Raw genomic sequence first — 27,846 nt, forward strand, 5'->3', positions numbered from 1 at the left:
ATGTCTGGGATCACTGGGAATCTGGATTGCAAGGAGTGCTCGGCTTCGGCTCATGTGGCAAACAGCACGGAGTTAAACGTGCACTCCAGCGCGGATGAAGACGATAAACTTCTGAGGTACATCTGGACAGAGTACCTGCACCCCAAGCAGTACGAGTGGGTTCTCATCGTGGGCTACATTATTGTATTTTTCGTGTCCCTCATTGGAAACTCTCTGGGTAAGTCACAAGTGTTTCTCCTCTCTTGCACAGGTCTAGAAAATCACTAGAAGCAACTTTTTTTTTTTAATACTATGAAAGGACTTGTTACTGTAAGTGAAGCACGGTGTAATGGCATTGTGAAGGAGATGGGAGTGCGATTTATTTCTTTAATTTGACATAATGTGGCGGATCATCAGTTGATTGAAAAGTATATAAGCACAGTACACAGCACGCCTGACCACAGCACAGAGCAATGTGTTTATAGAGAAATCATCTGCTCCATGTCTCACAGTGTGACAGTGAACAAGCGCACTGTGCTGTAGCTCAATTCACAGAGACCCCTGTATCTTTATGAAGCAATTTTGACTTGCAAATTAATTCAGTTCTCCTTCAGTCTCTCTCTGTGGGTAGTTTAGCTGCTGTTCATATTCCCCATGAAAAACCTTCTAACTCAGTATGATCATGTTACCCGTTGGGTTTTCTTGTTATTTTAATGTGAGATTTTGCTATTTAGCCCAGTTTCTGGATTCAATGGGTCGTTTCAACCAATTCTCAAAGATTTCTTCAACTGTGCGTTGTTTTTTCTAAGGGTCATTTCATCTAAGGGCCTTTTTCTAAAAATAATCTTAAACCACTTTAAATGAAATACCTCTATTGCTCCTATTCTTAAGGCACACCAGACAGCTCTATTAACGTATGGCTTTATGAGATATTTAAGTGATTTCAAGACATTTCCTTCCACTTTGATCGATTTGCAGTTAAAAAAAAAGAAAAGAAAAATCAATTCTTCACGATTCTATCAGGAGTCTGCAACCTGGAGCCACATGCATGTGGCACGTGTATTTTATGTAATGTTCAACAAATCTCAGCCTAACAATCTCTCTCTCTTAAATAAATACTTATTTGCATAGCTGACTGTTTTTGATATGTTCTGGCTAAAAATGGCTGAACCTCCTAAAATGGGTAAAAAAATGAAAAAAAAAATTATGAAAATAAATTGAAAATTTGCAGATCTCTGTTCTATCCCCTCACTTATCAAAATTGAGTTTCTTCTTTCCACCTTCTCATCTGCTTGCTCACGTGGAAGTGTTTCCTCTCTGAACAGAAATGAGTGTGTTGAGTTTGGCGCTATACAAATTAAATTCAAATTAATTTAATTGATTCAAACTTTCATGTCAGTTGCTTCTTGAAATATTGTTTCCAAAGTTGAGTAATGTAAATAAAAAAAAAAAAATAAAAAAAAGAAAGCATGTATGTCTGTGGTGTTGCCAATGTTTGAAAGTCTGCTTTTTTGGGTGCTTGATGAAACAGAGGTGATTCAGTGAGGAAGATATTTGCTCCTTCCCTCTGTCATTATATCAACCCCAGCTGCAGCAGTGTGTCAGCCGCATTTTGGGTTATAGAGGGAAAATTTTCTCTAAATCTACACGATCCAGCCTCACGTTCATGCAGCTGTACGTCCAACAAGTAGTGATAACAGAAATCACACAGTGTTGATCACCCATGGTTTCCTATTTAACTTTTAAAACACTTCTGCGAAGTGAAATCTACAGGTGACAGATTGACTTTTGTTTCTAGCACAGCTAAATGCAGCGTGATTATTGATTTGTTCTTTCCACTGAATAATGAAGCTCTTCCTGCTCTTTCACTTGATATTCCATCCAGGGACTGTTTATACTGTGAACTATGAACTGTGTTTCGTGAAGGAGCTTGGGTTGACAGGCTGCTATTATAATTGTGTCTTCAAGATGAGAAGGCGTGCAGAAAACAGAAAAACAGTCAGCTAAATGCAAGGCTTTTAGAATAATTATGGCCTCTCTTCTTTTTGTCTTTACATCCAGCATGTTGTTTTTCATTGACGTCTGCGTCAGCATCGAAATGTTTAGTCACTAAAAGGAAAACACAGATTATATAGGCTTTCATCAAAACTGTGAAATGGTTTAATAAGTTCAAAAGTAATAGACAAAAGCAGCTATAGGAGCTTTATCTTATTCGGAACAGAGAGTAGATAATTCCCCTTTAATGTGGAGATGAAGGAGATTTCTCCTTTCTCTGCTGTGATGAATGTGAATCTGATAACAGTGTAGTCGGGTAGATTTTCTTATAGAACATTGTGTGTTCAACACTGGAATGAAATGTCTTCATGTTGAGTTTTTTTCTAACAGTCATCTCCCTCTTCGTTTCAAAATGAAGGTGTTTTGCGAGGTCTTCATTTTGTTTGAGGTGCATCTCAGCTGCCCTTCCCAGAGGGACTAACAGCCCGACCCTCAGCCGACGTCAACCGCAGATGCACACCGTGTCTATTTGGCTTTGGCGATACGCATCGCTCATTTAATTCTGTCTGCAAAGCGGTTCAAAGAGGTCTGCGAAGCGGGTTTAGTGTCTGTTCTTGTAATGGCCACCTGCTGCTCTCAGCACACATTTCTATCAGACAGAAAATTTCTCCAGGTGTTTATCAAGTTCATAACTTGGAAGACTGACCTCAATTGTCCCCGAGCGCCTGCGTCTCTCTCTTTGTACCAGCATCTCCGCTGTTTTGGCTTCCTGAACAATGACTGAGTCTCATGTTGGACTCAAAGAGCATTTTTAAGTCACGTCACACTGAGTCACCTGCAGAAGACGCTGTGGGACCAAATAACCACTGAAGCAGAATAATTCACACTCTCTTGTAAGCACTCCCTACAGATATTCTTCACATCGAATATTTAAGCATAATGTCTTGGATTATCCGTGTTTCAAGTGACAGTAGTATCATATGACAAGAGACTTGTATGTTTTGTAAAGGTAATGATAAAGTGATGCTTCAGAACTCAGAAACATTGAGCGATAAATATCATCACATGAAAGAAAACAAATGGGTCTTTGGGGGAAATGGGTAAAATCAAAAACAAATTGATAAAAAAAAAATAGCTATGTATTGGAAGGATGAGTGCAATGGTGGAGGAGTAAAAGATCAACAGAACAAAGCAAGGAATTGAATCAAATAAAAGCAAAATCAAAGCTGAAAGACATAAGTAAACTGCTCGTTTATTGTGTAGACACATAGCAGCGTTATAGAAGCAAAAAAAGGTGCTTAAACAGTAGAAGTCGAATCCATGGAAACAAACAACAAAACACTCATATGATTGAGTATATAAATATAGCAATAAACATTGCAAAACAATCGAAATTATACATAATGCCACTTTATGGTGGATTTTCTTTATTACTTTCAAGTAAAAGGATAATCACTAAAAATCTATACCAAAAAGCACTTAAAGCTACACTTTAATAATGAAAAATTTCTTATAGGTTGCAATGACTTGTCATAAGAACTACGGTGTGAACTGATTAGTGGGATCCGTTTTGGTTTCTTCCCGTATGTTAGCATTCAGCATCGATCATATTATGTATCTGGTCGTAGTGACTCGCACTGTGTGGATGCCCTGTTTGATAGCCTGGTTGGGATATTGATTATATTTCCGAGAAGACAAATGTGTTGGGCAACACCATCGACTAATTGCAGATTATATATGTTATTAACTAATCAGGACTTCAATTCATGTGTCTCGTACCTCTACCTAACTGTGAGTGAAGATCATACTTGCACTCACACCAAGTCCCCAGTCCACCTCCGGTGCATGGCTTTAGAATGTGAAGGAAATGCACACACATTGAGAACATGCAAACTCCTCCAAAGTCTTTAAAAAAACGTCCTCCACTTCATAAACTGATTTTTTTCTTTTTAAAGTGACAGCTGATGTGATTGTCAGTGAATTTGTTGAATATTGTTGTTTAGAGCATTTATACCTTCTACTACCACTATGACCAACCTGATCTTCCAATGCATAAATCTACTCATTTTGCTATGCAGTGTTTCCGTCAGGTGCATTTGTCCTTCCTTTAGCGTTGTCAGCAGTTAGCATTGCCATCATACGTGATACAGATATAGTGATATAATATATATAGTGTAGTGATACTAACTGCATACTGCGGGGCGAAGCTTCATGCTGTCACTCAGGCATTGTGTGCAAAGCTGCTTCCTTCCTAGCAGATGATTTTAAGCTGCATGCACAATGAACAGGTCTTTCTGCCAGAGAGCCAGTGATTAGGCTATACCGCATTGTGCCAGAGATTTCCAACTGTGTTTTAAATGTTACACACTCTGTGTGAAAGTACAGAGGGTGGGAATTCGAATAGAGGATTTAGAACGTGCTCATGTTGTTCGTGTGAAACCGTTTGATAATTGTAAATATGGTACCTAATTTAACATCTGGGACTCTCAGAATTACTGATTGGGCCAATTGTTTTCCTGAACAGGCAGTCTTGGGTGTGTATTCAAGATTGTGCAAACTACTGGGAGGCGTTTGTGTTTACAGATTCAGGCAACTTGCGATGTGCAAAAGAGGTTTCAAAAACTGAGCTGCTGCAGTTTCTTTTTAGAGAGGCAATCCCTGCAAACCCGTGACTTTTATTTGTGGTGTTTGTGCCTTTTCTGAGGGTTTGCAGTCATCTATGAATCCGTTATTCTGCTTTCCTTTATGTCATGCAGTACAAAGAATCATATATAAGTTGGACAGTGTGTGACTGCGCCATCGATGATCTTTAATCATGTGCTGCTGTTAGTGAACATCAGTGAACATGCTTTCCAGCCCTCGCCGTTGCGCTTTCATCCCACCGCAAGCCGCCTTTCTTTCTGCTTCTCTCTCCTTCCACACAAGTTTCTCACATGCTTTGCTTCCATTTTCTGCTGCATCTTTGATCATTTTTACTTTAAATACTGGACATGATTTTTCAAGAAATGTTTTTTTTTTTTTTTGTGGCTGTATCGTAGCAGCATTCTGTTGACATACAGCGCCATCTACTGGTTCTAGGTGGTATGTACTAGTGATATAGAAGTCACTTCTTATACTATATGACCAGCTGAGCAACTAAGATGTTCCTTAGAATCTTGAGAACACGCATTATTGCTGTAATGCTTGAATATGTTTAATCATTTCCTCCACGATACATCTAACTCCATAGAATCAGATCCTGTTGACTGATGATGGATGCTCAGCACTACTTCAAATCACTCCACAGCAAACTCAAACAGATCATCCCATTGCCCTCACTTGATTGCTCCAGTTTGTGCGTGATGTAAATCATGGTCTTATTAGTGTGGATGCTGATAAAGAATACACATTCTTGAGATACTGTTTCTTTGTGTGTTAGTTAAGCTTACACAAAACAGAAACAAGAAGCGTGGTTTCTTTGTGTGAGTGTGTACTCTCGTCAGGATATTAGCAGAAATAGCTGTATCCTTTCTTTGTCTACATAAGCTGGTAACTGTTTTCATTTGCTGTAATTTATGATGCTATATTCTTTACAGTGTTAATCAAGTCATATTTTAACAACTACAAATGAGCCAGATACACTAAAACAGTATGACAGTAAATACTTTATTCACATGATTATTCATAGCTATACAAACGCCTCCTCTGTGAAATAAGATGCACAGGGAAACAAACGTTCATCCTGATGAACCAAAATCTTCAAAGATTCAGTAATTATTATTTCCAATGAGTATAATAGATAACCCCATGTTCTTTGGGTATGTAGATTAGGGAATACTAAAGAGCAGACGTTTCATCAGCAATTTACAAACTTGTTTGTTTACACAGTTGTTTGCTGTAATGTTCATTCAAGGTGATATTTCATGATTCAGAATAATTTTAGACTATTGTTACTCTTTTGATTTTTTTGAAATTTTTACAAGGCCTTGTCAAATCATGCAGTCTTTCGGGAGTTTTTCTCTCCTCACTCTGATTGTCTTGGCTCTGAAGTAAAAGACTGTGTTTTCCACTGTAGCTTGACATAATCAGTAATGGGACATCAGAGAAATGGCGACCGGTAAGTGGGATTTGATTGAAGAGGTCAACAATAGACAAAACAAAGGCATAACACTGAGAACCAGTCAGCTCCTCCATCAACCCGCTCTCACATTTGAGGAGAGAAAAGATGTCGGCCTCAGACAGGTCACACTGGCGTTTGGGCAGCACAAAGAGAAGTCAGCGGCAGTTTAGTTCAAACTACCACTCAGACACTTCAGTCTGGCGCTGTGGTGACAGTGGACTTGGGAGAGCTGTAGACGATAAAGTCAATCCAGACTTGAATCCAAACGTGTTGATGTATTGTTGTTGTGCACCCAGAAGAGTCCTTCATGATACCTTTGACACCTCGTCCACAAGGATATACAGTGGGGCGAAAAAGTGTTTGCCCCCTTCCTGATTTCCTATTTTTTGCATGTTTATCACACTTAAATGTTTGAGATCATTAAACAAATTTAAATATAAGACAGAAATATAACACAAGTAAACACAGTATGCAGTTTTTTAATGGCTTTTTTTTATCAAGAGAGAAAAAAAATCCAAACCTGCATGGCCCTGGGTGAAAAAGTGTTTGCTCCAGAGTTCAGTTACTCTGTCTAATTACTGCCACACCTGTTCTCAATTAAGAAATAATTTAAATAGGACCTGCCCAGTATTGTGAAGTGGACCAAAGATCCTCAAAAGTTACACATCATACCGAGATCCAAAAGAAATTCAGGAACCGATGAGAAAGAAGTAATTGAGATCCATCAGTATGGAAAAACATATAAAGCCATTTTAATGCTTGAATTTGCCACAAATATAAAAAACATGGAGCAGCAATGAACCTTCTCACGAGTGGCCGGCCAACCAAAGTTACCCCAAGAGCGCGGTGACGATTCATCTAAGAGGTCACAAAATACCTACATCAACTTCCAAAGACCTGCAGGCTTCACTTGCCTAATCTGAGGTTAATGTTCATGACTTCACCATAAAAAAGAGACTTGGCAAAAATGGCCCTCATGACAGATTCCGAAGACGAAATCCAGTGCTGAGCAAAAAGAACAATGAGGCACGTCTCATTTTCGCCAGAAAACATCTTTCTGATCCCCATGATTTTTGGGAAAATACTCTGTGGACTGATGAGACAAAAGTTGAATGTTTTGGAGTGTGTGTGTCCTCATTTGGTGAAAAAGTAACACTGCATTTCAGAAAAAAGAATGTCATACCTGTAGTAAAATATGGTGGTGGTGTTGGTAGTGTGATGGTCTGGGGCTGTTTTTCCACTTCAGGACCTGGAAGAACTGCTGTGATTAATGAAACCATGAATTCTGCTGTCTACTGTAATCCTGAAGGAGAATGTCCGGCCATCTGTTCATGACCTCAAGCTGAAGCGACCTTGGTTCTGCAGCAGAACAATGATCCAAAACACACGAGCATGTCCTTCTCTGAATGGCTGAAAAAAACAACAAAATGTAGACTTTGGAGTGGCCTAGTCAAAGTCCTGACCTGTGTCCTATTGAGATGCTTAAAAAAATGACCCTCAAAAAATTCCATCAGAAAATTCCTCTACAGCGCTGTAAGAGACTTATTACAGGTTATCGCTGATGCTTATTTGCAGTTGTTCCTACTAAGGGTGGCCCACCCAGTTATTAGATTTTAGGAGGGCAATCACTTTTTCACTCAGGGCCAGATAGGTTGCAGGTAGCAATCTCTGTTTTATCTCTGTGTTGCTGGCCATGTGCCACCAGTGCAATGCCCCTAAACTGTCTGATGTTATGTGACCCAATGTTCCTTATTGCACATTTAATAATGAAAACCTTCAACTAAAGACTGCATTTTGTATTTACTTGTGTTGTCTGTGTCTTGTATTTAAATTTATTTGATGGCTGAAACATTTAGGTGTAAAAAACAAACAAAAAGCTAAAGCAATCAGGAAGAGATCAGACACCTTTTGAGTGGCTTTTCATCACTCAGTTTTCCTAATGATGAGTTTTCACAAACTTCTGTAGGCTAAACTAATGAGAAAAAAGACTTCATTCTTTCAAAACAGGCAATGTGACACTTTTTAGTTAATTCTTTGATGATTAATTATCCCCTTCATGAAACATGAAGTCATTTTTGAGTCAGCTTTTCAGCTTCTTTGTTTTGTGTCAGTATTGACGTAGCAGCATTCAAATTTGAAGGACATTTTACGAAGGTTTTGACGTATTTCTACATTGATAAATCAGCTAAAAGACCTTCAAGCAGAAAGCATTGTATGATGGTCACCTTTCATATCCAGAGATTATGAAGTCAGCCGGTTAAACATCGGTTATTTTATTCATGTTTCTTTCGTAAGTGTTTGTCACATTGCTGCTTTTATTCTAAACATGTTCATAACCTGATACCATCCTCCTCTTTCACTCTCAGAAACTCAAACTGTTTTCCACAGCTGCCCAATGCAAAGTGGGCGCCCTAACTAAACTGAGTGGCTGTTGTGGCTCATTTGGTGGAGTTGTCATCTCTCAACCCCTTTTATTCACATTTTGCAACAAGTTGTCTTCAGCACGGCACTGCTCCCAGTGGATGGACTGATCACCTTGCATGGCAGCTGCCTCCATTAGTGTGTGAATGGGCAAATGTTATTAAGAACGTAAAGCTTCTGCTTAAGTGGTTGAAAATAACTACTTAAGTTAAATCTGTTTACCATTTTCCATGAGCTCATTGCTTCATGGTCTGTCTCAATAACAAGATTTGTTTTTATATTTATGACTCACATCTTGACATGTAGTATATGTGCTACAGTAATAGAGGTGAATTGCTCTGCAGCACAGCTTCTGAGAGCTCTCTTAAAGAACATATGTGGGGTAAATTATACATTAACTGAACCTGAGGAAAGCAGGAACAGCAAAGAGAAACAGCTTTAGACATGCTCCATCAAACATGAACACGAAACATAATATCAGGAAATCTTTGACATTTGGGTTTGAAATGTGAATTATGTACCAATGAAATAGAGCCACATTCATATGTGGTAGATCAAGCAAACTATTGCACATTTCAACAACAAGACAATTCATCATGTTCTATTTCATTCCTCCTGACTGCTGGAAGGTGATGCTGAAAGCACTGAATATTCTTCTTTGCGCATGCGCAGTTTGAGTATGTAAACCAAAAATATCACTTGTGACCCCTGGGTGACCTTAGAAAGGTATTAATTCTCGTGTCACTCCAGGTTCACCTCTTTTCCTCAACTTAGTGCATTACTGTTGTTTTTTCAGACCTTCTGTACACACTCCCCGCTCCCAGTGGGTGGCGCCATTATGAGGGCAGAAGGAAGAGGGAGCCTTCAGGAGGCTGTCTCCTCTCCTGAGCATGGCTCCAGCTGGTACTTACCAGCTTGGTAGTATAGCGTCTACTGTGTAGATGGCGTACACTGACTTACCTCGGCTTATCGCACTGCCGTTGTTCTGACCTGTTGCATGCACCCACCGCCGGTGGCACCATGACGAAGGAAGAGGGAGCTGCCGAGTGTTTCCCCTCCAGGACGTAGCTTTAGCTGAGCTAATAGCCCGGTGATCTGCGTTTGCTGTGCAGGTGGCACACGTCCCTTTCCCTCAGCTTAGCACACTGCCCTTGTCCTTTGGCCTGCTGTGTGACAGTATTAGTGTCAGCCGGTTTCTACTGATAGCTTGGTAGCTGAACGCTAGCTGGCCAGCGCACCCCTTGCTCAGCTTATCGGAACGATCCTAGTTGATAGCAATGGGGCTAGGCTTAGCTTAGCATGCACACGAATCGACGCGGAAAGTAGAAATAATTGAACTCTGGCGGTCTATACGTCAGAGTAATTGACAGATTAATTTTCATTTAATCTATTTGAACATCAGTAAACAGAAAATACATTGTAAATTGAATAATCACCTATCATACTTTGATTTAAAAAAATCATTTATGAACGTGTAAAGAACACCATGTAAAACAATAACATCATGTCAAATAATAACAATAATAATAATAATAATAATAATAATAATAATAATAATAATAATAATAAAAGTAAACACTCAATTTTTCCAGCATTTTTCAAAAAAGAAAAAATAGAGGGAGAATATCCATTCTTCACCAAAAAAGAAATCTGGGCTTACAGCCTCAGGCATTGATTTTCAGCCTGTTCAGTACACCAGGGAACACTGCATGGTGTACCTTCAGTAATTGCAAAGTGGAGAAAAGTCCCATTTTATTAATGTATAAAAAGTTAATTGGCTATTTCACTAATTTCAGCATCTTGAACAAACTTCTGAACCAACACAAACAAAAACACATGGTTACATATTCATGTGTAGCCTACAGCAAGCTCATTGGTGTGACACTGCATCCTTTCATCAAAACAATTGAAAATCACTGGTCTATATGAATATTGTGTGGCTGACAGCCGTCCAATATGATCCCATATCTCTGCGACCAGCAGTGTATTGCTGTCTGAGCCTCTGGAGTCGGGTCTCTACCTCCCTCCACTTGCGTCTCCTTGATGGAGGAGCATCCCCCCGCTCTGCCATCTCCAACTTCTCTTCAGCAAGCTGCTGCTGGTCTTTAAGGAGTCGGAGAAAGACCCAAAGCGAAGGATGGCGCACTTGAACACCCTCGTTCAGCGTGCGATGATAAGCTATAAATAAATCAGAAATAAGTTAATTACTGTGGTGAAGTTAGTTTCACATTGAACGTTGGACATTCGCCACCGGTGAAACAGCGGGCTATACTCCTCTCACTGTGCCGGCCAGCTGCATCATGGTATGGGAGCATCCGGTGGCGAATGTCCAACGTCCACACACAAACACACTCACGCATGCACACAAGTACTCTGCATAAGTATTTTTGAAAGTTGCGAATAGATTAATCAAATCAAATAGATTATTCTGGAATTCAGCTTTTATCACTTACACTCAACATGATTGTCGGTCCTCTGCTCCATGCTTCTCCGGTATACATTCCACACAGCAGGGGGAGAAAGTGCCCCACGGTTGATATAAGTATTCCGTGCGTACTGGAGGAAGTCCCGCAGCTCTTGATGGTCCCGCAGGGCACGCCTCGTGTGCCGGTGATGAACCAGGAGATCAAAATTATTTTGGACCAGAGCCAAAGGCATGTGGCCTAGTGCCATAACCTTCCGGATGACTGCTTGCAATCGGTGGTCAACTTGGAATGCACCAGCCAGTCCAAGGCCTTGCACTCTCTTCCACAAGGCCTGGCAGAAGTGAAAGTAGCATCCGTGCACCCTTGCCCTTGGGAGCTCAGTTTCCACAGCAACAAGAAGCTTCACAGATTACTTTTTTTGGTCTCCAATTGTGGTGGTCCGTTCTTCTAATTTCGCCTTTTACACAATTTAACACCTGTCGATAGTGGCCAACTGTGCGTGGGCTCATGAGGACATGTACAAGCGGCACAATAAAGCCATGCACATCCCCCAGCACAGTAAAGACTTGGACGTATGGGCGTGGGCAGGACTTAAAAGTTCCGTTCTTATAAACTGTCTCACAGCGTCGCAACTTGCGCAGGTTGGCCTCCGTGGCAAAGACTGCAATACCCCAGTCATTATCTTGGTGCAGGAGGAACTGGTCTCTGCCCCAGGTCACTGCCCATTGACCCTCTATCATCACCTCGTCGATGGGATAGGAGGCATCACCGCACTGCGCGCCCTAGCCATAACAGACCTCACTGAGAGGAAGCCCGGTGGTCCACCCTGGAGCCAATGTTGTCGCCGCCGCTGTTCTACTTGCTGAGCATTGTAGATTCTTCTCACTGGGACTGTGGGGTCCCTCTGGACTTCTACTGTGACCTCTTGCCGAAAAATTAGCACGGTCTGTCATTTCTTCATCAGGAGCATGGACATGTTCTCCAACATCGTGGATAATGATGTGGGGATTCTCGTCCTCCGCATCGAAGATGTTGGTACGCAGTACTGCTCTCCAGTTAAATCTCCAGCATCTCCATCTGATATTTTCGCGGTTGGTGCGGTACCTATGGTATCTGAAATTGTCCAGAACCAGCACCTTCCCACCTCGATCTCCTGAAATTAGTCTTGCCATTGTCTTTTGGAAATAAGCCAGCGAGCGCCGAGAGCGCCATTTGTCAAGCTGGATCAAGCAGATCGGACCAGACAGGAAGTCGGGGAGTCGGAAACAGAAAAGGGAAGAGAATCCGGTCAATTTTCAAAATAAAATAAATTAAATGACGATTAGTTACGGTGTTGCTCGTCCGTCTATAATTTGTTGCTTAGGTCTAATCACAAGAGAGATGGACACACACACAAACAGACATACGCATGTACGCACTCAATCAAACAAACAAAAACACACACACACACACACACACACACACACACACACACACACACACACACACACACACACACACACTCAGCGACAGAGATTCACGTTCACGTGATGCAGAAAAATAGAGGACAGGAGGATGGTAGGTGGGAGGAGAAAAAGTCTCTCCACAGGTCACCAAAACACACACATCCATACTGGCAGAGGTAGAGACAGAGGTAACAAATGTGAAAACCGAGAGCAGACAGATCCAGCTGAGTACAGTCGATGTGTGACCAGCGCGGAGAGCGCAGGCAGCAGATACGCCTCCAATACGAACAGCCAAGCGCCTGCGCGGAGATGTTCGCGGTGCGCGGCGCTTACTCGTCCAGTGTGTTCCTGGCGTTACGCATGAATCTGACTTCGTGTTTGGTTGTGTGCGCGAGCTTGAATTTGTGAGATTTTCCTGTGGCTTGTAGCCTAGATGTTCCGTGCAGGCCTGTGTTTGGTGGCATTTGTGTCACTGTGACCTGTGTACAGTGCGCGGAGCTGTCCGCTCATGCATGGTGCTGAAGTTGCGGCCGCGTGCACGTGTTTGCTCTCGGGACTCGGACGTAAAGTGTGTTATCAGGTGCACGGGTGCTGTCCTGCCCTGTTCCCAGTTAGTAGGCCTAATGGACAATGTACTGACGATTTTAAATATGTTGCAATAAGGAAACAAAGCCATCACATACTTATAAATGCCCACAGCTACAGGGCACGCACGGGTTCCCACGAGAAGCTGTTTCTGTCAAATGCATTTTTGAATGATTTTTTTGTTATGAAAATGCTTTGTTGCCAATTTAAAAACAATGAACACCAACTCGGTTGGTGCAAATGCAAATGACGTCACGTAGGCTATTTGAATACAAAGATTTGGCTGTTCTGGTGGCATCTCTGGGCTCTCGCCGCGGCAAAAAACAAACAACAACAAAAAATCTACATCCGAGTACGCTATGACACTTACTGAAGGCCTAGAGCAGGATCGATAGGCTTTACGGAGACCTTACCAGACAGCGGGGAACATAGGACCCTTCTTTAGAAAGAGGGTCCTATGTTCCCCGGTATTGGTAGCGGGGAACATAGGACCCGGGGAACATAGGACCCAGGGAACATAGGACCTGGGGAACATAGGGACGACCCCGGCTTGGCCACTGCCGGTGGAGGTGCTGTTCATGTTTCTCTTCCCAGCTTATTGGGTACCTAGTTTGGCTGGTCCGTGGTATGGCCAGTGTTAGCTTGACTGTTGTTGGTGGAGGCACCATTCATGTGTTTTTCTCCCGGCTTATTCGTAACTAACCTGGCTGTTTACTGACATGGCTAGTCTTAGCTTTAGCCACTTGCCAATGGAGGCGTCATTCATGCAATCTTCTCCTCGTTTATTGGTATCGAGCCTGACTGTTAGCACATAGTTTGTGTTAGTTGCTGCGAAGGACCTCTTTCCCTTGCTGATCGAAGCCAACTGTGGCTATTAGCCGCACGGTTGGTTTTACCGTGGCGGTGGAACTCTTGTGCCCAGTAAGAGCCCTGGGATGCTAGATTGACGCTACCATGGACATTCGTACCGCAGAACAGCCTTGGTCTGTTATGGAGGCCCGATGGAAGCTCTGCATGCTTTCTACAAGCAGCACTGGATCGTGAATACCTTTTCACTATTCTTATCAGGTTGGGAACCACCCTCTACCATCGGGTGTGTACTGCCACTTCACGAGAGTGGTGTCCATACCTGAGGGGAGTACCCCTGGACGTGATATGTGCTGCTGCCTCCTGGGTGACGCTGGCACTTTTTTCTAGGTTGTACAGCATGAACGTTGCTGCTCCGCATCCAGTAGGTGTGGTCCTGGGGTCTCAGTGAGGTTGGTCTTTGGGTTTCCTTGTAACTAAGCTGGTATTAGTCATTCAGTGCTTTCAGCACCACCTTCTGGAGGTCAGGAGGGATAAAATAGAGCAAAAGCTTTGAATGTTGCTTCAATTTTATGAATTTCGGATAACCGCCAGAGCAATCTGTCACTCAGAATCCATGTGATCATTCAAATGCTACTTGACCAAGGAAAGTCTTGACACCGTTGTTTATGAACAGGGGTGCACATAAGCGGTGCGCTGGTGCGCTTGCGCTACCAAATTAAAAAATGCGTACCTGATGAAACATTGTAACGCTCATTTGCGTACCAAGATTTGGGGATAGGAAGGTGCACATCTGTGTGTCGGATAGGCCAGTGTTCCCCCATACTGTCTGACCGGGGGGGGATGGTGCTCACCCAGAGCTTTCTTTTCAGGTGTAATGTTCTGCTGTTGTGGGTAAAATGACGCGCACAATACTTCAGACTGCTCTGTTTAGTCCTGCACTGGGGGTACGGCAGTCGCACAGGGACAAAAAGCTCGCCACACCTCCAATGAAGCCCTCTGGTGCCCCCCAGGGGAGGCGCGCCTCACACTTTGAAAACTGCTATTTTAAGTGATAAAAAGCAGATACTGTACGAGCACTTTTAATTTTCAGAACTTTAAACACCATTATTTTATGTGAAAGTTACAAGGTTTCAGACATTCTGTTGCACTGCTTCTCTTCATTTTCAGTTGAAATTAAATCCGGCTATGTAACATTGTTCACGCATCCGTCTATTTTGTTCTTCCTGTAGGTAGGCATGGGAAAAAGATGTATTTAAAAATGTGAGGACCAAGCAACAACCCAAGGTTCTCCTCTGAGAACCAGACAAAAAATATTATGTGCACCCCTGTTTATGAACAAGGTAGTGAAATAGTTGTGTTATGTTTTTATTATGACAGTTTACTCTGGAAGTGTATTCAAATCAATAAAGTCAGATCTTGGTGACACTGCCTGAAAATGCTCAAGACAGCACTATTTACACAGCCATTTATAAACTACGGTAAAGTTACACATTAATCCTGGGAAAAACTCAGCACATGACACTGAATAACCATGTTTCACATTTTTATTGTATGGTTTATTACAAATACATCATTATTTACAACAAACAAACTCTGAGTAGAACTGTGCTGTAAACAATATTGCAGTAAATATTGAACTTGAACATATAACAGTCACAGCGCTGTAAATCATTCAAGCACATCCAGACGCTCCTGTTTTTACGGACACTTATTTTCATCTATTTCGGAGTGAATGTCTTCTCAAGTGGTGAATCCTCTCTCTGCGGGACTCTCTTTGACAGATTTTGACAACTAGTTCAACATTTTCTGAGCTTCTGATATCTGAATCAGATATCAGATATCTATCTTGTATGAAATTACTCAAGCAGTGAAATAAGGACTGTTACTACAAGACTGGACAAATCTGCATTGTTTTATCAGTAGAGTTACCCACATTGCAATCAAATAATCTTAAATCTGACATTTTGAGTGCTGGTTTATTGTTTTGTGGATTATTTCTGGGGTTTTTTTTTGTCAAGTGCTTTCAAGCTTTAAGAAGCTACATGATACAGACCGATGCTGTGATCTTATATGGACTCGACCAGTAAAGTGATGGCATTGTGGCCTCTAACTTAAGTTTGTCCAGGTTTTTTATTGGCAGCCTCAAATCTAATATCTAAACAGTAACATTGTTTCGATGTGGGAAAACCAAAAACTGTTCCTCCTCAAAGCCCATGAATTTTTTTTTAGCATTAGGTATATGTTTTCCAAAGATCCTCCCAATGGCATGTTTTTTTTTGTTTGTTTTTTTACGCCATTTCACTGGCAAAAGAAAGTAGCTTGCTTTCACTGCAGCAGCACTGATCTCTGTGCCACAAGCATTGTACCTGACTTCTTCTTATTATTATTGCAATTGTTCTATTCTTCCCTTCTGTTTCTTCCAGTGATTCAAAGCAATATGTCACTTCATCCTTAGTGTTCACTTTCGAGGGATGAGGTGTCACTGCCTCTAGTTCTGGTCCTGTCACTGTGTGGGAAGACACACACACACACACACACACACACACACACACACACACACACACATCTTTCCAAAAAACATGACTCATTGTAAGTGTTAGTGTAGAAGTAAAAGAAATGTGTTTTATGAGTTCTTTTTAGATTTTTGGGCAAAAGGCTTGTTTCACTTGGATGCTTTAGAAATTGCAGTGACTCATTGGTTCAACCAATTTTGTTTGTTTTTCTATCATCTTTATTTATTTCACACTGCAATTTTGCTGTTTATTTAAGAGTGTGTAAAGTATGGTGACTTTACATATTTATAGCTCTTCATCACTGTCTACGCCTCAGATTTCCTCCAGTCTATCACATAAGCTTTTCTAAAATGACAATATCACCCTAGAGGACTAAAGTAAACATAAATGTGAAGCCACTTTGCACCCTTAAATGTGTTATCAGTCAACAGAGCTGACAACTCAGAGTGCTGAAGACACGAAGGAGGGAAGTGACAGCTGTCAGAAATGGCCTCGACTTTGTGGGTGTGCACTAAGGTTTTGATTGATATGCCTCACACATTTCAGCCATTAGGTCAGGCAATCATCACCTCTCATGTTGTGCTCAACAATCAGGTGTAAAAAGGATATATCAAACCATCTGTTTTTATCATTCCAGTGGAAAAAACCTTACATCTGTGAATCAAGCCTCTTTTAGGTGTGAATGGCATTCAAAGTTGTGAGTTCCATCAACATTCACAATTACTGTATGAAGAAGCAGGCATTTGTACAGAAATTGACTATTTTGTAATTTGTATAAACTGTGTTTTTATTCTTATTTGTCATTTTTTTCTTCCCGATAATCTCATCTAAGCTCAGGATAACCAATACGCTTCAAGGTAGATTCCTGGCTGGCTATTTCATTTGCTTTTATGGCACATTTTCACTGTATTTATATTTCAACAAACGAAAAAGACTTTTCAGACAAGCATCCAGTCTTGTGATTTGCCTCTCTGTCCCTGAAAGTTTGTCACCACTGCTCGCCGGGATCATCCCACAAACTCATACCTCCTGGACACACTAAGCCAACTGACTGTTGATTTTAAATGTGTTATATCACAGGCCTTCAAGTCTCTCTTTGGATAGTGAGATCATGTGACAGCAACATAAATGTCTGCGCTGATCGATTGTGGCACATCGTGATTGGAAGTTAGACACAATGTTTATCCTGGATGGGTTACTGAGCATTTGTCCAGTGGCAACCAGAGGAGGCAGATGGACAGATGGGGGAGAGACAGGGCTTCTGCAAAACAAACTTTGTGTCAGAAATTATTGCTCATGCAAAATGATACGACATGCCTGATGTATCAAAAACATCCTGGGTGGTGAGTGGGTCGAGCGGGACCGAAGATATCACGAGGAGCGGGACAGATGCATGGTGTTGGCGCCTGGTCTACGAAGATAGAGTTCCTTTTGTCATGTGTGCTCTCTGCTGTAGACATTTCTCAATCTGGTATTCATCAAAAAACGAAAGAAAAACAAGTTTATAAAGTTAGGTGTATAACTTCAGTGGTGTTTCAAACTTCCCTGATTAGAGCTTACTTCCTACAGTGCTCAGAGGCTGAGATGTTTTTCACTGTGAACATAGTTTTACCGCCCACCTAAATCCTTTTGCACATTGCACTGACGCGGCAACAGAGTTTATTTCATGTAGGAGTATGAATTAGCAAATTTTTACACAGTTGATGCTTATGAAACATCGGATGCACACACGTTGAAATATACCGTCATAACAACAACACGTGCACTGTGAAATGAAAAAAAAAACCCATGTTTACATATCACGTTAATATTTAGACAAGCTCTTTGATTAACCAGTCATCATTTGGTACCTTTTCCCTCTACACTGTGGTTTTAACGTTACTGAGCTGTCTGTGATTGTGCATCACTGTCAGTTTGTTTTGCAGTTTGGAAAAACCGTCACATGCGCACCGTAACCAACTACTTCATCGTGAATCTGTCTCTGGCCGACGTGCTGGTCACGATCATCTGCCTGCCCGCCAGTCTTGTGGTTGACATCACGGAGACTTGGTTCTTTGGAAACACTCTTTGCAAAGTCGTCCCTTATCTGCAGGTAAGCAGTGGCCTTTGCATCCGCTGGAGATCCTGACTGGATCGAAACTATCTGACTTGTAATATATTGTATGAATCCAAACTAAAATATGTATGGTTCCATTATTGTGACATTTTTTATTTATGTGATTTGAAAGCAAACCTTTTCAACCATCCCCTGAGCGCAGTGTGAAACCTTTGATGTTATTCCATAGTGATTTTTTTTTTTGTTTTTGCACCTTGACCAAATTATCAGCTATATTTTCTCACACTGTAAGCCAATTTGCCAAATTATTTGGATAATTCAGGACAAAATTCTGTGTATGTCAAAGCTAAGCTTAGCCCCAACATTTCTTCATAACCTTTATTTATCTCTCAGTGGAGAGATAGTCACAGATGCTTTTTTATGGGGTGTGCTTTGTGCTGTAATTGCCGCTGTTACAGTATTTGCAGGAACGACCCCCTGCTGCTTTTATGAGTGACACAGGGGGTAATTCCCACACGTGACATATCGATCTAGTTCCTTTTTTTCAACGCTTCATTTCAGGTCCATAAAGCCTATAATTGATGCTTAGCACGGCGCACAAAACGCCATATAGAGCTGACAAAATCACTCTCATTCATACACTACTGGGGTTTTATGTATGTATTTATGTGTGTGTGTGTGTGTGTGTGTGTGTGTGTACAGCAGCATTTTTTCTTTTATGAAAGAATATAAATTAGTGTTAATATCAACGATTTACACTTTTATCACCACTAACAAACAAATCAGCACTTAATCGAATGAAGCAGCAACCAAATCCCTGCATGACACCAAGATTCTAATTTAAGAATCTGGCTATTTGGATCCATTTACAAATAAAAAGGAAAACAACCCGAGGTCTTCTTAGAACGCTTATGAGTGACTTCATACAATTTTCGTCCATCATCCAAACAGTTAGTGGTTCCAAAAACACAGAGAACTCGGTAAGATGTGTATGACTTCTTTTTCTTTATCCTGAATTTCCTTCTATCATTCTTTATGTTTGGGAGAGATAGACAACAACAGATCAATGTTCAGCATTACATTTATTCAGCCATGGAACAGATGAAATGGTTTCACCAAAGTCCAAAGTCTGCCTCCTCTCTAGCTCCCCCATCGTTCCGTCTCCGGCCAAGTCTGTTGGCTTTTCCTCAGCTGAGCCTGAGAGGTGCTCCTTCAGTCCATCCTGAAACCAGTCTCTCCTCATCTTCACGCCAATCTGTGTGCAGTCCTCTTCGGTCCAGTTTCTCTCAGAGTCCCGCCTTCATGCATAGTCCTTTTGACCTTTCATCCTGATCTCCTCTTCGTATCTCCTGGGTCAGTCAGCAGGATGTCTGTCCTCTGGGTTCCTCTTCACTCCAGATGGCCGTCTCTATATGGTTCTCTTTACACATCAAACCAAGTTCTCAACAAAAAAAACCAAACTATGTGTATGCGTTTTTACCTCTAATTCAAATACTGTAATCTTCCAACAGATGTTTTCATAGTTGGCTGTATCTTTATCATGTTATTTGTTAACCTCAATGTTAACAATTACTCAAACTGTTGGCCTTTTTCATGTACTGTGCTGCCTCCTTTCAACTCTACGGGAATATTTTTTAGCTAATCTTTGAAGTTAGTGTGCCTGTGTGACTCTTTTTAATTATACATGACCACATGACTCCATTTAATGAGCATTTACTTCTCAGGAAATGACCCAAAGATTTGAACTTGCTCATTCAATCAACACTGCTGCTGTGAACTGATGACATTCACTGAGATTCCAACCATTTCCAACATACTGACCTCAGTGAAAACACTGCCATCAGAAGAAGCTACCCTGCTATCAGCCAGAAATAACTAATGTCGGCACATTTCCACAGATTCAGGATAATGATCGGATTTTATCTGGTGTAGCCAGAAAGTGCTGCACTTCAAAGGTGCTCTGTAATTTAGACAGTGGTGGGAGTCGACTGCCATCCATCAAAGAAACAATAGAAATTCTGAAGATTATTCTTGTGGTAACCTGGGTAGTATCAAAACCTTTAATCCACTGCAGCAGCACTGAGAAATTGAAGGGGAAGCGGATGACCTTTCCCACAATCATTTGTTCCTTTTCATTTTTGAGAAGACATCGCCTCTTAATTTTTTTTTTTTTTTAATTGTTATTGTTATCATATGGAACACAACAAGAATTATGCTTTTTATTGCTTATTATTGAGTTTTAGTCCATTATTATTGTCTATTATATTTTGAATGTTTACTGCATGGACTAATTCTGGCAAGTTTTCACTCAAACCCAGCCGCTCTTTGGAACGTCCTTCCGGAAAATCCTTTTTTCACCAGGCTCTCATTCTCAGTTGCTCAGAACGCATTTGACTCTCTGAAAGGTTAAAATCTAGTTTTGAATTCAATTATATTTCATTGATTATAACTACTGTTCTCCTGACTGACTGGAAAATGAAATAAGCCAATTGCATTCCCTTCCATAATAGATTTTCTGATACCATCGTTCAAGGCTGCACCACACAAATGGTGAAATAGTTCTGCCATTCAGGTTTTTTTTATTATTATTATACTATGTAAAATTTCGAGTAATCTCTTTTTTGTGTTCGTACGTTGGAGTTTTTCTTATATTTATTTCCAGACAAGAAATCTATTCTATGCTCCTCATTTTTTGTTAATTTGTGCAATAAAAAGGCAACATAACAGTTGTAAATGTCCTCGACCTGGACTGTCCAACAATCGGACACATACCATGACTGTAAAAGATGTAGAAATAAAGAATACATTCCGCCACAAGAATGCATACCGCTTTACCTTAAGAACCCAGTGCTGCAGTGTGCAGCAGTCAATAACAGATTAACATTTGCGTCAAAGCCACCCCACAGGGGAGAGTTTGTACAAGGATTCATGCATAAGGTCGCATTTCTGCCTGCATGAGCTGAAGAAAAACACAGTGTCAAAGAGGAATTCAGATTTCAATGTCTTTATGAGGTTATTCATAATGGATTTTAATAAAGGGTAGAAGTATAAACTTTTTTTTTTCTTTTGGTACTGACACCAAGGACAACTTTTACAGTTGTTAGCTGTCAGTTGTGTTGCCTTTTTACTGTTCCAGCTCAACTGAGAATTTTTGTTTTACCAAACATTTATAGAATTTGTTTCTGTGATCAATTAAAGATTACAAAAAATAGAGAAAACTACCAAAGAACTAAACAAGACAGACACTTGTTCACAGGTTGTATTAAAAATATGCCTACTCAGCGTAAGTTACAATAAACTACAAAAATGGTTCACTGAGACAGATGGACCGATGAGATGGAAGACAGATGGAAATAATGAGCCAAGAGCAGGTGTCACATCCAGTGGCATCCGAGGCCCTACTTTAATAAATCTTTAAGTATTTCAGCTGCTCCAGCAGCAGATTGGGTTTTTTGCTGTGGCCCCGTGGACACGAGGAGTGGACAGTTCCAGACATACTACATCAAAAAAAGTGAAAAATCCATTATTTGATATTGAGCATCTGGGAGGATTTCCAATCTTCTTTTTAGCAGCCGTCACACCTGATAGGAGAATGTGATTATTTATTCAGCGTCATGGTGTGAACTGAAACGGAGTGGCACTGATACCAAAGCAGATTATTTAGATGCCACATCAGCCCAGAACCGTGCAAGTGGAGGACAATCCCATATCATCTGGAGGAAAGTTCCAGGAGAATTTTGATTGCAGAGACAGCACAGGGGAGAGTCTATATAACTCAATGTGATAAGGCTTGCGAGGGGTTAAATAAGTTCTATGAATAAAATTGAAGTGTACCCTCTGGTGGTTTGGGTTATGAGAAGCCTCCTCAGTGCTCGACCAGACACCTCACCAATTGAATTCTGGATCCAGAGCAAGATAATGTTTCCCCCAAAAGTTACACAGTAGGTCTGGAAGAGAAAGATTAAGGATGTTTAGTATTGTCCATTATGTCTTCACACTGTGTTAGTACATTATGTGTAAAATAAGAATGGCTATTTTCCCCGTCTCACTCATGGTTCCCTATTTATCCGCAGACTATTTCAGTTTCTGTATCAGTCCTCACACTGAGTTGCATCGCCCAGGACCGTTGGTATGCTATCTGCCACCCGCTGATGTTCAAGAGCACGGCCAAAAGAGCTCGCAAGAGCATCGTGGTCATCTGGGTTGTGTCCTGCGTCATCATGATCCCTCAGGCAGTGGTGATGGAATCCAGCAGCCTGTTGCCTGAACTGACAAACAAGACCAGCCTGTTCACAGTGTGTGATGAGCACTGGGGAGGTTGGTTTTCACAAATCGTTTTCAAACATATGGAAACATTGTGCAAATGTAGTATCATGCAAACTGCTAGTAGAGCATGATAAAGATGAAAAATGCGTGGCTTGATTGTCACCATCTCTCTGCAGTTGTTCATTTTGATTCGTGTTCGAGCTGATTTGAAATTACAGGGTTTGTGATAAAGTGGTTTTCTCTCTATTAGTGTTCTGATGAGCCGGTCAGGTTTATTGGATAACTAATGTTTCATAAGATTTATCTCTGAAAAAAAGTATTCAGAGATAAATTTGTCGACCTTCATAATGTCATTGGTTTGATACGTTTGAGCGTTGATTAGTTCATTTATTAAGCTCTGTGTTATCTGTGTAAATGTAATAATGGAAATGTTGACAGAGGAAGAGTGACAGCAGGAAAGACTTTCACTAATTTTTCTCAATTTTTTTTCCAATTAAATTCTAATTCATTCCCAATTGTAAAACCTTTACAGCTACTGAAGAGTAAATGAGAAAATTAATGAAAAATCACTCTGTAATTTAAGGGTTGTGAAATATTTCAGGAATTACCCTGAATATAGACATGAGAGAACGCTTAGGAAGAAGATTGAAGTTATTGTACAACATATTTAAACTATATGACAGTATTTTTGGGATAAAGGTGAAGGTCCAGTATGAATACATGAATTACCCATCTGTGTACAGAAGTACATAAGCCTTTGCTCTTGGGCTACCTTGAAGGAGCACAGCGCAGTTTGCTCGTTTTATGCGAAACACCGACCCCTGCAGGCCTTAGGCGTAACTGTAGCTTAGTGAAAAGCTCGTGTCTGTGGCTTGTGCCCATGTACGTGCACAGAAGAGGGGAACTCCTTCCTCGCTCTTTTAGCAGCGCTCGAGTAAAATGTAAGTTTATTTTGCCTGGTGGGGTCTGTGCTGGAGTTGTGGCAGTGCTAGAAGCCGGTCTTTTCTTACTTTCTGGAAGCTCCATCCTCAGTACTGCTCAGTTGTTGCTGCTAAGCGTCTGGCGGAGTAATGGCGGACAAATCGAAACTTGGGATTACCAGGCCAGCGGGAGCGCGCATTACGTCATGCTCAGAGCGATTCGTACCCGAATCACTCATATTGCTGTGCCTTCAGTGCCCTGCACAGGAAAATAGGAGCGACTGCGATCTTGCAAAAATAGCTCTTGCTGCCCATCAGGCAAAGGTGAAAACGTGTGTGGGTGTGAATAATTGAAAATTTAATATTTAAAACTGCGCTGTACCCCTTTAACTGTAAATTACTTTGTTTTGTGTGTTTTGGATTAGAGTTCACACTCTTCTCACAACAGCTGAAACGTAAAATTGATGTGTACCTCGATGCAATTACTTTTAATCTTTGCATTTTTTAAAATATTTTTCTTAAATATCTTCTATAAACCCCTTTTTTTCTTCAAAGCACTTCTTGGGCTCACAATCCCTGTGAGGGTCTTGAACTGAAAAGCTGTCTTTGGTCCACAAACCACACACGTCTGCCGGTGATGTGACCGGACAGCTCCATCTTTCATTTGGCTCATCAGAACACATTAGTCCACATAGCATGTTCTTTGACTCAGAGAGAAAATACAGGCTCCATAAAGAAAAGTCCGCAACTTGGCTCGATATGGTTCTTTTAGTTGATGCTGAATTCGGTAATTACAGAAATATGGAAACGCAGAACTGTCACAGTGAATAAAAACTTTTCTGAGCTGTATGTCGTTGTAACGAGATAATTTTGATTTTTGATTGACAGATACTTTTAATAAAAATGAGCTTGTAGTGTATCGTCCACCTCAGCAACAGGAGGGAGGCTCCCTTTGTGTGTTACTGATGTTTTGTTAAAGAGTTATTGAGACCGAAAGTCCGAATCTGTGAATATGTTGCCAACTTTACTGGACTGTTCAGAGAGAGAGAAATACATTTCTCTGGAATCTTTCGGCGTCTTAAGAATTATAAGAGCCTCAGCGTGGCTCCATCTTCTCACAGCAGCAGCGCGGTTCCTCCGCAGGCTGGAGAGCAGGGGAAGTGATCAATTATCTCGTTATGACGAGAAACTATCTCGTTATAACGAGATACAGCTCAGAAATGTTTTTATTCACTGTGGCAGTTCTGCATTTCTGTAGGTAATTATTTAATTTTGTAATTCCTGTTGACTTACTGTGCTCTCTCTTTGCTCTTTGACATTTTACCAGCTGAGATCTACCCAAAGGTGTACCACAGCTGCTTCTTCATTGTCACATACTTTGCACCGTTGTGTCTCATGGTCCTGGCGTACATTCAGATATGTCACAAGCTGTGGCGTCAGCAGGTGTGTATTCTCCATGTGCAATAGACCAGATCTTAGGAACGCCTGTTGACTGTATCTAATGTATACCTGTCAACTCAACAGATTCCCGGCAGCTCGTCGGTGATGCAGAGGAACTGGCGGTCGTTCCAGTGCTCCGCTCCTCCGAGTGCAGGGCCGGGAGAATCTGTGAGAGTTAAAACCAGCACGGTCTGTGCTGAGATCAAACAGATCCGAGCCCGACGGAAGACCGCTCGCATGCTGATGGTGGTGCTCTTTGTTTTCGCTCTCTGCTACCTGCCAATCAGCGTGCTCAATGTTATGAAAAGGTAATAACGCCGCATGCCTTGAAGCATCCACACTCGTACCCGGATTTCTCATTGTCTTCTCAGCTCAGCGTTGTGTTTAACGCCGACTGATATCAGCAAGTGATTTTCGACACTGAACTGTAGAGTGAATGCAAAACATGATTACACTTGGTGACAATCATCATGTCACTCATCACTTACAGAGTTTTGGGGACTTTCAAGAACACCAACGACAGAGAGACCGTGTACGCATGGTTCACTTTCTCACACTGGCTCATATACGCCAACAGTGCCGCAAATCCTATCATCTACAATTTCCTCAGTGGTAAGTTTTCTAATGCCTCACCTCTCAGATCAGCTGTATTAGTCTCCTGCTGCCCTCTAGTGAACAGTGTGGCAACAGCTCAGTGCTATGAAGATGTGGAATCTTGAGAATGTGGTGTTTTCATACACTTGTTAATAAATGACATCATTTGGATCGTGACAGATGCACTAGAAGTTAGTGATTTTCTGTTTGCTAGATTGTTTCTGGGATGATTGACTGAACTGAGAATGTGGATTAGAACAACAACAACAGCAAAATTTATTCTCTGCTAAATAGTTTTTCTCCACTTTTGACTCTTGTTTGGTGTTAATTGGGTAATTCAAGTCCTAAGAAACAAGAATACTGGCTTCAACAGACAGACAGCCGGTCTACACAGTGGTCACAGCTCACATGTTGGTGTTTGATGGCGTCCTTTCCTCTGACCAGAATCTGTCAGTGGTCAGCCAACAAGTGTTCTCTGGAATTCAGGTTAATACTGGCTCTCCTTTCATAAATTCTAGAGGTAGTCTTGATACTTTATGGGGTGCAGTCGTAATCTAGTAAGAGTTTGATCGCAGACTGTGGAAATACAGAATTGCCAGTGGTTACAGTATTCAATCTCTCAATATGTCTCGGCACTGAGATTGTCTCCAGTGATGACAAACCTAATTTTCTCAGTGAGGAAGAAGTCACCACCACATTATCCCACCGCATCTGCCGAAATATGTCATTTTATCAGTGCAGCAATCAGCAGAGCATTCTCCATGTCTTCTCTGCTTTTGGGCTATAATGAAAGGGCTGTGGACTGAATAATCGAGTTCAGGTTGAGACCAGCAGGTCTGATGTTGAGCGGCTGTCATGACAAGCATCCTGGCAGCTCTGTGAGACCAGCGATTCACTGTGTTCAACAATTCCTGGACTACCGGTCATTCATTGTGCTGCTAACCTTGACTGCTAAGTTTTATCTCCAAAATGAAGATTCTAAAGAAAAATATTTGTGAGGCAAGGCAAGCAAAAGTTTCCAATCTCAAAATGGGTTTTATGTTTTTTGTTCTCCAGGGAAGTTTCGCGAGGAGTTTAAATCGGCCTTTTCTTGCCATTGTTATGGGCAACGGCAAGAGCAAACACAGAGGACAAGGACGAGAGCGAGCACAGATAGCCGCAAATCCCAGGTCACTCAAGTCAACAACGTGGACAATTTGTCTCCTGTATCTGATCACATCGTGTGATTTTATACTTCGGAAAGAGGCTTTCAAACTTCCAGAGGATATCACAGTAGAACTGTAAATACCCAAGGAAACACAACAAGACCTTTGAATTTTAAAAAAAAAAATCTGTACATATTGCAGCATTTTGGTTGAGTTTCATCGGGACATCGAGGGACGTGTCGGCACTCAAGAGCCAACCATTATTTTCTGAAGACCCCTTTTTGAACCCACTTCCTATTATCTCATACTACTGTCTATGAGTTATGATGTACAGTTATTTATTTATTAAGTGGACTGTTTTTTTTTTTCTTTTGCAAAAATTGAATTTGATGTTTAATCTTTAATTCATGTTGTTTCATTGGTTTTGTAGAATGATTGAAATAGTAACTGGTCTACACTTGTGTACTGCTTCTACACTGCCCGAAGCACTTGACACTGTAAATCACATTCACCCATTCATTCATACACCAGTGGAGGAATCTGCAATGTAAGGCGCTCAGTCCATCCACAGGGAGCATGCAGGGTTCAGTGTCTTGCTCAAAGACACTTCAAGGCAAGATGGAATTGGACCAACAACCAACTGAGCCACAGATTGATTGAAAAACTAGTGCATTGATCATTAATATATTAATATGTGCATAAACACTATGCAGTGCATATTCAGTGAATGGTGGACATCGTGGTTAAATCCTCCTTTAACTCATCAAGCAATTAACAAATTGAATATATTGAAGCTGCATCAAAGCAAAATGCTGTTTAGGACAAAATACTCTTAAATCATACATTCAGAGACTTGTCCTATAGAATAACTCCTTTAGTCTAATGTTTCAATACACGGCTGAAATATGATATTTATTTTGGCTCTGACTTAAAATCAAAAATAAATCAAAAAGTATTCCTCCAAATTTAAATGTGCAAAATTGTCATTGAATGTGATATTAAAAAAACAAAACAAACATTACACTAAAATAAGTGTTAATCGTGATGATGTTTTTAATGAATATCTAAAAAGATAGTTTGTGCTTTTTTTTTTTTGTTCAAGTTTCATGCTTCAGCACTACAACCGTTGCAAATGTGTCTTCTGGGTCGTTC

General features: G+C 41.1%; 1 protein-coding gene across 1 annotated transcript; it reads left to right on the plus strand.

Annotated features, from left to right (window-relative positions):
• On the plus strand, positions 1 to 26,775 carry hcrtr2 (hypocretin (orexin) receptor 2). The gene is made up of 7 exons (XM_030106943.1): positions 1 to 217; positions 18,187 to 18,365; positions 22,403 to 22,646; positions 24,843 to 24,958; positions 25,040 to 25,263; positions 25,446 to 25,567; positions 26,606 to 26,775. The coding sequence occupies exons 1-7, from the start codon at positions 1 to 3 to the stop codon at positions 26,773 to 26,775; spliced, it is 1,272 nt and encodes a 423-aa protein (XP_029962803.1).
• The last annotated feature ends 1,071 nt before the right edge of the window (positions 26,776 to 27,846 follow it).

The sequence above is a fragment of the Salarias fasciatus genome, chromosome 13 (genome assembly GCF_902148845.1).
Source record: "Salarias fasciatus chromosome 13, fSalaFa1.1, whole genome shotgun sequence".
Lineage (NCBI taxonomy): Eukaryota > Metazoa > Chordata > Actinopteri > Blenniiformes > Blenniidae > Salarias > Salarias fasciatus.

Coding starts and splice junctions, on each gene's coding strand:
- hcrtr2 (XM_030106943.1), top strand. CDS start 1: ATGTCTGGGATCACTGGGAATCTGGATTGCAAGGAGTGCTCGGCTTCG. Junction 218..18,186: donor CCTCATTGGAAACTCTCTGG/GTAAGTCACAAG, acceptor CATCACTGTCAG/TTTGTTTTGCAGTTTGGAAA. Junction 22,647..24,842: donor GTGTGATGAGCACTGGGGAG/GTTGGTTTTCAC, acceptor ACATTTTACCAG/CTGAGATCTACCCAAAGGTG.